Below are 12,811 nucleotides of genomic sequence, written 5' to 3'. Positions count from 1 at the left end.
TGTGGGATCTGATACAATACTGACATGGTGTTCACTGGTTGTGCTTGCAGTTTGAATTGGTAAACAGTGGCATTTATGGTGAATTGCAAGTAGATTGCATAATGTAATAACATGGAAGCCTAGGTCTTGTAAATACACAAACAATTAAAGAAAAAAAGCATTATTGTACACAGACATGAAGAGCTGCTGTTCAGTTTCACACAGAAGTGTTGTGATGAATGTCAGCCACAGAGAACTTCAGCTGTTGTAAGTCTCGCTGCTTTTTACTGCTTACAGGACTGTCAGACATATTCCTTTTATTCATCTTTGCTATTTGATGTGTTTGTATCAATCTCAGAGTTTGAATTCTTGATAGTACCCTCTGCACTTATTTTCAGTTATAAGGGACAATCTCTGAAGGTGTGGTGAAACTTCTATCTTGTGAGAGGAGTATTATCCAATTCACATCTACCAGTTCTGGGTGCCAGAGCTGATGTCACACAGAAGCACAAGCATATCTTTCTGATATGTCTAAAACACTGAATAAGGATGACAGTGTTAATTTAGATAAAGTTTTATTCATTATTCTTCATCCATCCAATTCACAAAAACATGACCTTGCTGAAAGAGACATGTCTTCTTTTAATTGTTAATTAATGTTCTCTAATATATTTCAATTTTCATTTTAATTATCAATATATTCAAAGGCTTAGCAGTTATTTACAACATAGTAATACGTTGAAACTGTCAATATGATAAACTGGCTGTGTGTGTTGTCCATAAGCTATACAAACAACTGTGCTGAACTTTGCTTTGTTCGTGATCTGGTTATTTTTCTATGGAGTCAGAGAAATTAAGAACGTTAGCTAAATTTGTAAAGGCTTATTCGTGAGGAATCAAATAATAGAAGAGAGTCTTTAATATTAGATATTGCAGTAGAGGCCAGCAGAAAAAGTAAAGGAAAGCAAATGTATGTTACAGGTTGCAGGATTCTGACAATATTGTTAAGACACCAGTGCAAGTAATGTTATAACTAATATTCTTTCTCATTCCTGACAATACAACAGATCTTATATTTCCAATAGTGGACTCCTTTATGTGCCCACCACCTCTTCCAGTTCCACTGTTATTATTATTATTATGAAAATACATTGTACATTACAGCCTGTTTTGTTGTTATTATTTTTTTGTACTTAATAGATGAGACTGATATAAATTGTGGACTTGAAAGTATTGTAACTGCAATAAAACTTGTGTTATGGTGATGACAACCTCAGAAGTTGAATGCACATAACTCTCTCTCTCTCTCTCTGTGTGTGTGTGTGTGTGTGTGTGTGTGTGTGTGTGTGTGTGTGTGTGTGTGTGTGTACTTCATAATATAATTACATAGGTGTAAAGTTGTTTGGTTGTTCATCTTTCAGCATCTGGAAGTAGAGTGGCAAGTGAGACCAGCACTTCAGTTACAGAACCAGCTGTTGCTTCTGGTGGTTTGACTCAACCACCGTCAGAGAGGAGTGAAACAATTGGTTCTGATAATGTTGATTCATATTCACTGCAAACAACAGATTCAGCTTCAAGGGAATCGAGGTTCGTCATAAATTTGCGAAGCCTCTTTATTTAGCAGCAGTCAGTACTGCTTTAGAACATAAGACTACACAGAAAGAAAGGTTAATGTAATGTATTACTGTATTTTACTATTGTATTTGTGTGCATATATGTTGTTGTATCTAGGCTCATATAAACAGTTTTAAAAGGTACAGGAAGGACTTTAGCACTTACTTAGTATAGAGACATTTACCTCATTGTTAGAGGGCATATAGCAGTTGCAATACCAACAACTTGTCATTGATTATCTCAGACTTCCACACCGACAAACCAGTGATTTTCCTGTCATAGTTTGCTACCATCAAATGTCGTGCTTCATCTTGTTTATTTGGGTGGAGCAGAATGTATAACCCTGTTTCGGCATATTGATTTTTTTGTCTGTGGTTCCCATAAATAACTTTTGTGTGAATATCTGTATTGTTCCACAAATTTGACCACAATAAAGTCCACACTGAACTTCATGGCTTTAATTCAGTTGATCTAGTATTCTATCTCCTACAGCCTTCGCATCAACTTGAAATTATATTCTAACAAAGAATAAATACAAAAGAAACTATTTACTCTAATTTGGCATTCTGTACTATTGTAGATATATATAGATGATACATTCATTTTGTTTAAATGTGCAGGCCCGCATCTCGTGGTCGTGCGGTAGCGTTCTCGCTTCCCACTCCCGGGTTCGATTCCCGGCGGGGTCAGGGATTTTCTCTGTCTCGTGATGGCTGGGTGTAGTGTGCTGCCCTTAGGTTAGTTAGGTTTAAGTAGTTCTAAGTTCTAGGGGACTGATGACCATAGATGTTAAGTCCCATAGTGCTCAGAGCCATATTTTAAATGTGCAGGGAACAAAGTAGACTATTTCCACTCACAATGGAATAGTCTGCATAAAAATATAACATTTACAGTCAGAGATGACAGGATAATAAGGTAAATTTTCTAAATCTTGAAGTCACAAAAACAAGCTAATGCAGAAATTCAGCATCTACCAAAAACAGACAGCCACAGACTATATAATGCACAATATCTCTTGTCGTTCAAAAGTGCACACAGAAGCATATTTTTCAACCTTTATAGAGATAATAATAAAGTATGCAATGACTAAAGAAAACATAACATCTGAATTAAAGGCAGTAAGAAGAATAGCAAAAAATAATGGTTATAATCCCTCTACAGTCAACAATATTTGTATCAGACAACTACACACAGATGAAAATAAAATGAAAGACAACATTACATTAACAAGGACAAATTGTAGCAAAATACACAATTCACTGTCATTCCATAGCGGGGAAAATTTTCAGACAAAATAAGACTTCCACTGCGGAAAACAAACCTACAAACAGGCTTCTGAACACACAACACATTGTGATGAAAATGTTTTCATAACATAGAATAGTTATACAAATGTGTGTGGTCAGGAGCTTAAAAGTTAATATGCAATGACTGAGAAAATTTACAAAGGACAAACTGGACGAAATTTCAAAACAAGATTTAGTGAACATCTGAATGTGTCCGGCACAAACCTATCTTCAGCTAGTATGCACTTACAAGAGCAAAACAGCACAGCCAGTGGTATGACACGAGGCCTATCAGTCCTACATATTGCTGAATAAGGCAACTTACTAAATATATTGAAAGAAATAAAAATTTTCCCATGTATAAAAAAGGCCTGACATTTTTTTGGACAATCTGACTGATCTAAAAAAAGAAAAAAATCATCAAAAATTTCACTAATATTCTTTAATGACAACATATCTCTTTGTTTCACTAACAGAGATTATACAAAATAGAACATTATATACATTCTATGATATGTAACAAAAAATAATCTTTGCTTGTACAGAAATTGCCAGTAGCAGCCGATTATATTTTCATTAAAAAACAACTTATGCAGATTGCATAGATGTACATATAAAAATCATTTAATCATATTATTACATGATTATTACAAAAAATTGTCATTGGCACATCCTAGAAAACATTAAATATAAGGCAAGTCACATTATAATGATATGAAAAATCATGTACGCATAAAACACTACTAAGAGTATATACACTTTAAGTAATGTATTATAAGAAATATGTGTCTTTTGTAATGTAGATACTGCCAATGATGGGCAGTGCCTGAAACTAGTCCAGTAAAATAAACCAGTACAAAAAACAGTTTCTGTCAAACACCTATTAATGTGACATTTGCACAACCCTTTCAAGACACTATCCATTCCATTCAGCTGCTGCTCTTCCAAGTCCTTTGCTGTCTCTGATAGAATTACAATGTCATCAGCAAACTTCAAACTTTCACACTTCTTCCTGAACTTCAGTTTCCTTTCCTAATATCTCCATGGTTTCTTTACCGTTTGCTCAACATGCAGACTGGACAACATTGCGAATAGGCTATAACCCTGTGTCATTCCCTTCTCTTCCACTCCATCTGTTTCATGCCCTTCACCTCTTAGAAGTGCAGTCTGGTTTCTGCACAAGTTGTAAGTAATCTTTTGCTTCCTATATTTTATGCTTGTTACCTTCAGAATTTCATTGTATGTATTCCAATCAACATTACCAAAAACTTTCCCTAAGTCTACCAGTGCTATAAATGTCAGTTTGCCTTTCTTTGGCCTATCCTCAAAGAGTAGTCATAGGTTCAGTATTGCCTCACATGTTACCTACATTTCTTCGGAAGCCGAGATCGGCATCTACAGGTTTTTCAGTACTCTTGTAAGTACTTTATGTCTGTATTTTACAAACCAAGACTTATTTAACTGATAGTTTGATAATGTTCATACCTGTCAACACCTGGCTTCTTGAAGTCTGAGGGTATTTCACCTGTCTCGTATATAGTGTGCATCAGATGGTATAGTTTTTTCCTAGTTGACTCTCCTAAGGATGCCAATAACTCTGAAGAATTGTCATCTGCTCCAGGGGCCTTGTTTTGACGTTGCTCTTTCAGTGCTCTGTCAGTTTCTTCTCACGGCATCATATCTCCCATTTCATCTCCTTTTCTCCTTTTTGTAATATTGCCCTCAATTTCATTTCCGTTGTATAACCCATCCACGTTATTACTCCACCTTTCAGCTTTACTTTCTGTGGTCAGCACTGATGTGTCATCGAAGCTCTTGATAATCACACTGCTGCTTCTCTTTTCTCCAGTTTCCTATAGTCAGTATGTATGTCTCCACTAGTTATGCATGCTTCTGCATCATTGAATTTCTTGTCTAACTATTCCTGCTTCACCATTTTGCACTTCCTACAAGTCCCATTTTTTAGATTTCTGTATTCCCTTTTTCCTGCTTCCTTTGCTTCATATTTATAATTTCACCTTAGTCATTTGAATTCAGTATGTCTTGCATTATTCAATGAATTTTACTGGACTTTGTCTTCATGCCTGCTTAATTCTCTGCTGCCTTCACTATTTCATCTCGTGAAGTTACCTATTGCTCTTCTATTGTGTCCCTTTGTCCTGTTTGTCAGTCGTTGCCTTATACTCCCTTTGAAACTCTTAACAATTTTTGGTTCTTTCAACTTGCCCACATACCATCTCTTAATTTTTACTACCTTTCCGCAATTTCTACATTTTTAATCGGCAGTTCATAACCAATAAATTGTGGTCCACTTCTGCCCCTTAAAATATTTTGCAGTTTAAAATCTGATTTTGAAATCTCACTCTTTCCATTATGTAATCTATTTGAAATATTCCTGTCTCTCCAGGGCTCTTCCAAGTATACAACCTTCTTTTATGAGTTTTAAACCAAATATTTGTATTGATTAAGTTATGCTCTGTGCAGAATTCTACCAGGTGGCTTGCTCTTTCATTCCTTTCCCCCATTCCATGTTATCTTATTGTTTTTCCTTTTCTTTCTTTTCCCACTCCCAACTTCCAGTCTTCTATAACAATTAAATGTTTGCCTCACTTAACTGTCTGAATAAATTCTTTTATCTCATCATACATTCTTTCAGTCTCTCTGTCTGCAGAGCCGTTTGGCATATAAACTTGTACTGTCGTCGTGGGTGTTAGCTTTGTGTATATCTTGGCTATGATAACATGTTCACTATGCTGATATCTTCATATTTTTGTATTCATTATTAGTCTACTGTATTACACCAATTTAATTGTGTATTTATAGCCCTGTACTCGTCTGACCTCGTTCTGATAACAGTTGAAGTTGAATTCTGACCATCCCCCTTCTTTCAGATGCATCATCTGTGAAAGTAATGTGCCAGAGTATTAGTATATTACATGGTCAATAATGATACTGTCATGCATAAGTCATAAGCCATTTTCATGGAAAGGTCACAAAACAAAATGTTTTGTGCTATTAACACTTATCTGAGGAGTCACTGGACAAGAGCAGTGATCAAAATTAGTGTTGCATTGTAGTGGTATCCAGTCAGCAGTTTGTTTTACAGATGAATGCTGAGGCTGTGGAGAAATTTGATAGGTGAACTGGTTTGGTCCAGAACACTTCAATTAGTTAAAATTACAACTTCTTCCTGGAAGCTTTATGTTATTTATTTTCAAAAGTATTGTGTTGGTGTACCTGAGTGTGAAAAGTTTCTCAAATAGTGACGTAGTGACTAAAATAGGTTGTTAATTTTCCATAAACTGTAGTAAGTTGGTACTCGTGTAGTAGGGTAATTCAAACAATGAGTTTAGAGTCAGAAACATAACAACACATTGAATCCATAGGTAATCCATTATTCACACATATGTAGTGTATTGATATTTTGTGTATATTCGCAACTGTCACAGTTCATTGTTCGCATTTTCTTCTTCTGTATCTTTTGTATTTATCTAAAGATCTGAGTTATATTGTCTTTAAACCTGGCAAAGTGTTGCATTACTGTATATTTGAGAATAACATCTTCGCCATAGTATATTTTGTTTTACTTTGACTGTTCCAGTAACATACGGAGAGAGGTCAGCACCAAAGAGCGTGAACGACGTGTGGCAGATGATCAAGATGTGCAAGATAGAGAACTCCGCAGGCACGAATATTACGACTCTCACAGCCAGTCACCCGGGCGTTATCGTGATGAAAGGGAACCGAGGCGATCATATGAACATGATAGACCTCACGAATCTGAAGACAGAGGGCATTATCGTCGTCGATCACGAGAGGATGAGCGTGGAGGACGTCGTAGAGGAAGGTACTGTGCATGTAACTTTTACCGAGTTTAAAATTATGTTGTTTTTAATGACTTGTGTAGGTTAAATGAGTGAATAAACATATTTTAATCAATGTTTCAGCTATGAAAGATCAGAAGATGAAGCAGACACAGAAGATTGTTTAAGTGACCGTGATAGACGTGAAAGACCTGTACCACGAGAAGGGTATGAGAGGTATAGAAGACGTGGGGACAGAGAGAGAGATGAAAGGGAAGGACAGGAAAAGCGAAATAGGGAACGTGCAGATCACAGGTATTGACGATTCCTGCTGTCATAGTGATGAACCCAGCTAGTAATCAGAGTGTGTGTGTGTGTGTGTGTGTGTGTGTGTGTGTGTGTTTTCCATAATGAATCTAATTTTTTCCTTAACATTGCAGAAATTTGAATCTTGTCAGTCCCCATTCCGTGATCGGATTTGTGTTGTTTTGGCGCTGTCTCATTGTAATTTCCATATGTTTTCTTCCTGCTTGCACTTTTTCTCAGCTTTCAAAATTAATGGTCCTTAACTATTTGTGTTTTTTATTTTGTGTGGGAGATATCCATGGAATATTGTCATACTTAAATGTGGTGTTCTAATTTTTAGTTACAGTTTGGGAAATGGAATAGTATTTTATTATGTATTAATACCAATAAAGTTGACAGTTTTGGTGGGTTTTGCTTCAGGTTAGGATGGTACTTGGATCTGGGAAGGTGATAATGCAAAATGCAAGAAAATAACTAAGAGGGGATGACTGGGACTGAAGAATAAATGTGAATTTTAAAGGGACTAGTAAATTTCAGTAATGTAAAACCAGCAACTTTTTAAAAGCCTTAGTTACTTCATCTTGTGAGTGAAGCTATAGTTATTGCCTATTTTATGTGAATGGGTTGTATGTTGAATGACAAAACTTTGTGAGGAAACTTTCGACCAAGCAGCAATGTGCAGTAATTGTTGGTCGCACTTCTTAACACAGCACTGGCATGGATAGGTTATTGTGGTTGTAAAGTAATGTCCAGAATGTGAGATAAAGTGTTACTAAGGGGACTGAAAATGGCTCACTCTTGATGGTGAACACAAAAATACAAAGATAATGTTTCTTCAGGCATGCATAGGGATTTTGATTTTGTTTGTTTCTGTATTGACACGTCATCCTTCAATGTTTGAAAAGCAATGTTTGAAAGCTGTGGACATAGGTTTTTTAATATCTGTTCCCCACATACGATTTGATATGAAAGGCATGATGGCGATGGAAAATTTCATTGCTGGACTAGTAATTGTTCACTGGAAAGTAACATTTATATGTTGATGGATGGTGTTATGGTAGGACCATAGTGAACAGTTTTGCAATGAATTAAGAAAAATGCTGTAATAATTCGCAATCAGAGAACATGCATTGTGATCGAGGATGACAAAAAATTTAATTTTGCAAGAAAGCAAATTGTATAATTAAGTTTAATGAAAGCATTTTACTTCAGTTCAAGAGCCTCAGCATCAGCGTAGAGAAGCAAGTATTGAAAAGTTTGTAATTACTGGAGCAACATTAGTACAGTCCCAATTCTTGCATACAGTAACATGATATAAAAATTTAGGTGTATGTACGACATATGTATGAGATGTCTAAAAAGGTTTCAGGTTTCTCAATAAATGAGTAGATACTGTATTTTGCTGCAGCTATTTGTAAGTGTTCACAAAACAAAATGTATCTAGTTTATCATTGGAATACAGAAAATAGCACATTGAAGATGGCATTAGATGTTTCAGAGTTAACCACTTAAGAGGACATGAGGTATGTGTCTAGATATGCACTCTCTGTCTGTCGGCATTTTCCTGAGCCTCTGTGAATTAATCTGGAAGAGCTGTTCTTTCTTTGTTACAGGCTGCTCTTTCAAGTGTATTTATTTCTTCCAACACAGTTATGCGATATAGTTTCCCTCTACTTTATTGAAGTGTGTTCACATGATGCTTTTTTTTTGCTTTGCATGTACTCATAAATTTCCAACAGGACACTTATGCATGTGCATGTGTAATTTCCTGCAAGTGGAGGTCATGTGTTAAGCACATTACTTCCCACCTTAGGTGTGCATTTTAGCAGACAATAGGCAGCTGGGGCCCATGTGTGTTTCGTTGTGTAGTGTGTTGAATTTATGCTGTGAACCAGTTTATGTGCGATAATCAGACACCAAAGGGAAGCATGCTTAAATTTATAGATGATTACAGCCAAAGGAAAGTCATATAGAATGCCACTTCTAAAGATTACTCGAATAAAAAAACTGAAATGTGATACCCTTAGCATCAGGTATTGGATAAAGAGTCTCCATTCATGTTACTGAATTGCATAAGATACAGTAAATTTCGAAATAGGAAAACGGAGAAGAATAAGCCAGAAATTTATGAAGAGTGTATATGAAAGCTGTGGATGAATATTGATTCTATGGTGACTTAATAGCGCAACAACTTAACTTAGAAGTATGTATCCTCGGAGTAGTGAAGCAACTTAAATCACTTAATAAAGGTAAGTCTTCTGGTCCAGACTGTATACCAGTTAGGTTCCTTTCAGAGTATGCTGATGCAATTGCTTTGTACTTAACAGTCATGTACAACCACTTGCTCGACGAAAGATCTGTACACAAAGACTGGAAAATTGCACAGGTCACAACAATATTCGAGAGGCAGTAGGAGGAATCAACTAAATTACAGGTCCATATCATTAACATCGATATGCAGCAGAATTTTTGAACATAATGAATTACCTCGAACAGAACGGTCTATCGACACACATTCAAAACGGATTTAGAAAACATTGTTCTTGGGAAACACAAGAAGCTCTTTACTCACACAGAGTATTGAGTGCTGTTGACAAGGAATTGCAGATTGATTCCATATTTTTAGATTTCAGAAGTCTTTTGACACTGTATGTTACAAGCGGCTGGTAGTATCATCTCAGTTATATGACTGGATTTGTGATTTCCTGTCAGAGAAGTCGCAGGTCGTAGTAGTAGATGGAAAGTCATAGAGTAAAACAGAACTGATTTCTATCATTCCCCATGGTAGTGTTATAGGCCCTCTGCTATTCCTTATCTATATAAACAATTTAGAAGACAATCTGAACAGCCATTTTAGGTTATTTGCAGATGATTCTGTCATTTATCATCTAGTTAAATCATCAGAAGATCTAAACATATTGCAAAACAACTTAGAAAAGATATCTTTATGGTGTAAAATCGGCAGTTGAGCCTAAATACTGAAAAGTGTGAGGCCATATACACGAGTGCTAAAAGGAATCCGTTAAACTTCGGCTACACCATAAATCAGTCAAATCTAAAGGCCAAAAACTCAAGTAAATACCTACGAATTACAATTATCGACAACTTAAATTGGAAAGAACAGATAGGAAATGTTGTGGGGAAGGCGAACCAAAGACTGCATTTATTGGCAGAACACTTAGAAGATGCAACGTGTCTACTAAAGAGACTGCCTACACTACATTTGTCCATCTCCTTTTGGAGTACTGCTACATGGTGTGGGACCCTTACCAGACAGGGTTAATGGAGTACATTACAGCACATTTTGTATTATCAAGAAATGGCGGAGAGAATGTATCTGACATGATACAAGATTTGGGGTGGACTTCATTAAAACAAAGTCGTTTTTCGTTGTGGCGGAATCTTCTCACGAAATTTCAATCACCAACTTTCTCCTCCAAATGTGAAAACATTTTGTTGGTGCCACCCTACATTGGGAAAAATGATCATCATAATAAAATAAGGAAAATTGGAACTCGCACATAAAAATGTAGGTCTTTATTTTTTCCATGCGCTGTTCAAGGCTGGAATGAGAGAGAATTATTCTGATTGTGTTTTGATGAACCTTCTGGCAGGCATTTAAGTGTGATTTGTAGAGTATCCATGTCTAGATGAACTGAGCAACCTGACATCTGAACAAAAGAAATGCTGGCGTATGTACAGCTCCTCAGCAAACTACTATAAACAGTAGTAAAGGACACCGATGATGCAGAAATACAGAATTGGAAAACACAACCTGCATTCTAGTGGAAAAATCTCTTATTTGTCGAGTCCGAGGATGTTAATATACATATTAATCTATCTTTCCTTATTAAAGTTGTGTAAACAATAGTTTTTTAAAAATAAAATACAAATGATGCATTAGAAGTTAATTAACTTTCAAATAATGACTTCAAACCTCCCTTAAGTAGTTCTCAGTTTTGGGAATAATGCCCAAAATGCTTTGTTTTTAAATGCAAAATAAATCGTTCAAACTGGTATATAAGTCAGCGGTTACGAGCTAACAAAATATTAATGCCAGCCTTACAACAGTTTCCCAAGCATAAAATTTAAAATCTTTCTGTGAAGTTCTCCTAAAACTTGCACCCAAAACATTGTCACCACTTCGTATTTCTCATACCTCCGATAGTTGTTTATGTACAGTTGCATTTGCATTTTATTTTTGTGCCATCTTTTCATAACAATAAACACAGCACCCACTCCCAAGCAAAGTAGGGGATCCATAGCAGATTGCTCGCACAATGAGGCAGTGTGTGGACACAAGAAAGTTCATGATACATGCATTCTTCCCATAAATTTTTGTCCATGCCCTTTTATTCCCGTGCGCCTGCGATTGTGACGTGACTAAACAGACATCGTGTGGACTTACGTTTACTACATTACTCAAACTGTCTCACTCTGGATTGACTTTGATAAATGATTGTTGTACTCTAATCATCCCCATTTCATTTTTTTTGTGTCTAATTACTTTGTCATTATAACTTTTTGCTGCATTATAACATTACTGTTAGTAAAAGTAACTATCGCCTAGAACATTTCAAAAATGCCTATGGTGGATCACTGCCTGGAGCAATTTGTCATACACATCGGTGTCTCTTTCAGTGTTTCACATGTGCTTTTCACTACCATGAACTTAGCTGAAATTGCATTTCTCTTTGCTCGGCACCCTATACATCACATCTGAAATCCATTGTATTATATGTCAAAAATTGAATATTTATCTCCTAGCAGTGTGGTTATGCAGTGGAGTTATCTCATAAGCTCAGTAGTAGGTAAAGCAGAGGCAGACTATGGTCCACTGGTAGGATACTGAGACTATCAGTCTATAAAATAAATTGCTTACAAAACTGTTGTGTGATGCAGTCTAGAATATTGCTGAAATGTGTGGTACCTACACTAAATAAGATTAACAGTGGTATTGAATCTATACAAGGAAGTAGAGCATAAATGTTACACACGTTTGTTTGACCCACGTGAGAATGCCGTTAAAATCCTGAAAATCCAGAACTGGTAGATACTTAAAGGTATACACAAAACATTCTACGAAAGCCTAATTATAAAGTTCCAAGAATTGGAATTAAGGAAGATATCTAGGAAGACAGAGCTTTCGACAATTTGACTGGAAATACAGTCTTTGAAAGTAGTATGGATAAGATACAAGGACTGAAAGATTATCTAAAACTTGTACAGAACCAAACTGCGGTAATGAGTCAAAAGACATTAAAGGGGAGTTGTAGTTGCGAAGGGAATTGGACATAGTTTTAACAGCCTATCCTTATGTTATTCAATCTGTACATTGAGTGAGCTGTAAAGGAAACCACAGAGAAATTTTTAAAGGGAATTAAAGCGCAGGAAGAAGAAACAAACCAATGTCTCTTTTAAAAAGAGGCAGAACAGAAATGTTGAAAAATTGGGCATTGAAAAGGGACCCAAAAACTTGTTGCTTTGAACCTTATTTGTGATTTTCATTTTTTGTATCCTAATGAAAGGCCCTGTTGCTTAGTTGCTGTTGATATTTTTTGAACTTCTTGATTATGGAATAAATTTAAAAAATATAAAAACAAAATTTATAAATTTGGTTTGATGACCCTCTTCCTGAGTAGCTGGAACATAAGTCCCCACCCCCTTACCACCACCCTCCATCCACCCTCCCCTGCGTCATAAGCATATTGTAATTTAAGAGACAATTGACTGTTACACCAGATGTGTTTTGCTTTTATTTACAAAGCATCACATCAGTGGTGGTTATGTAAATACACCATACATAATACATTCTTACATCTT

The 12,811-nt window shown here is 36.0% G+C and overlaps 1 protein-coding gene across 3 annotated transcripts in view; it reads left to right on the top strand.

Annotated features, from left to right (window-relative positions):
• LOC124556598 (protein transport protein Sec16A-like) overlaps window positions 1–12,811 on the top strand; it is a 233,192-nt gene that overhangs the window by 91,017 nt on the left and 129,364 nt on the right. For all 3 annotated transcript variants that reach the window (XM_047130565.1, XM_047130564.1, XM_047130566.1), the window contains exons 6-8: window positions 1,401–1,566; window positions 6,481–6,726; window positions 6,827–6,997. In XM_047130565.1, coding sequence (XP_046986521.1) covers window positions 1,401–1,566; window positions 6,481–6,726; window positions 6,827–6,997 — 583 coding nt within the window. The remainder of the gene's footprint in view (window positions 1–1,400; window positions 1,567–6,480; window positions 6,727–6,826; window positions 6,998–12,811) is intronic.

This window comes from Schistocerca americana, chromosome X (genome assembly GCF_021461395.2).
Source record: "Schistocerca americana isolate TAMUIC-IGC-003095 chromosome X, iqSchAmer2.1, whole genome shotgun sequence".
Classification (NCBI taxonomy): Eukaryota; Metazoa; Arthropoda; class Insecta; order Orthoptera; family Acrididae; genus Schistocerca; species Schistocerca americana.
The sequence above is the reverse complement of the archived record's forward strand: the minus strand, read 5'-3'. Positions and strand labels throughout refer to the sequence as shown.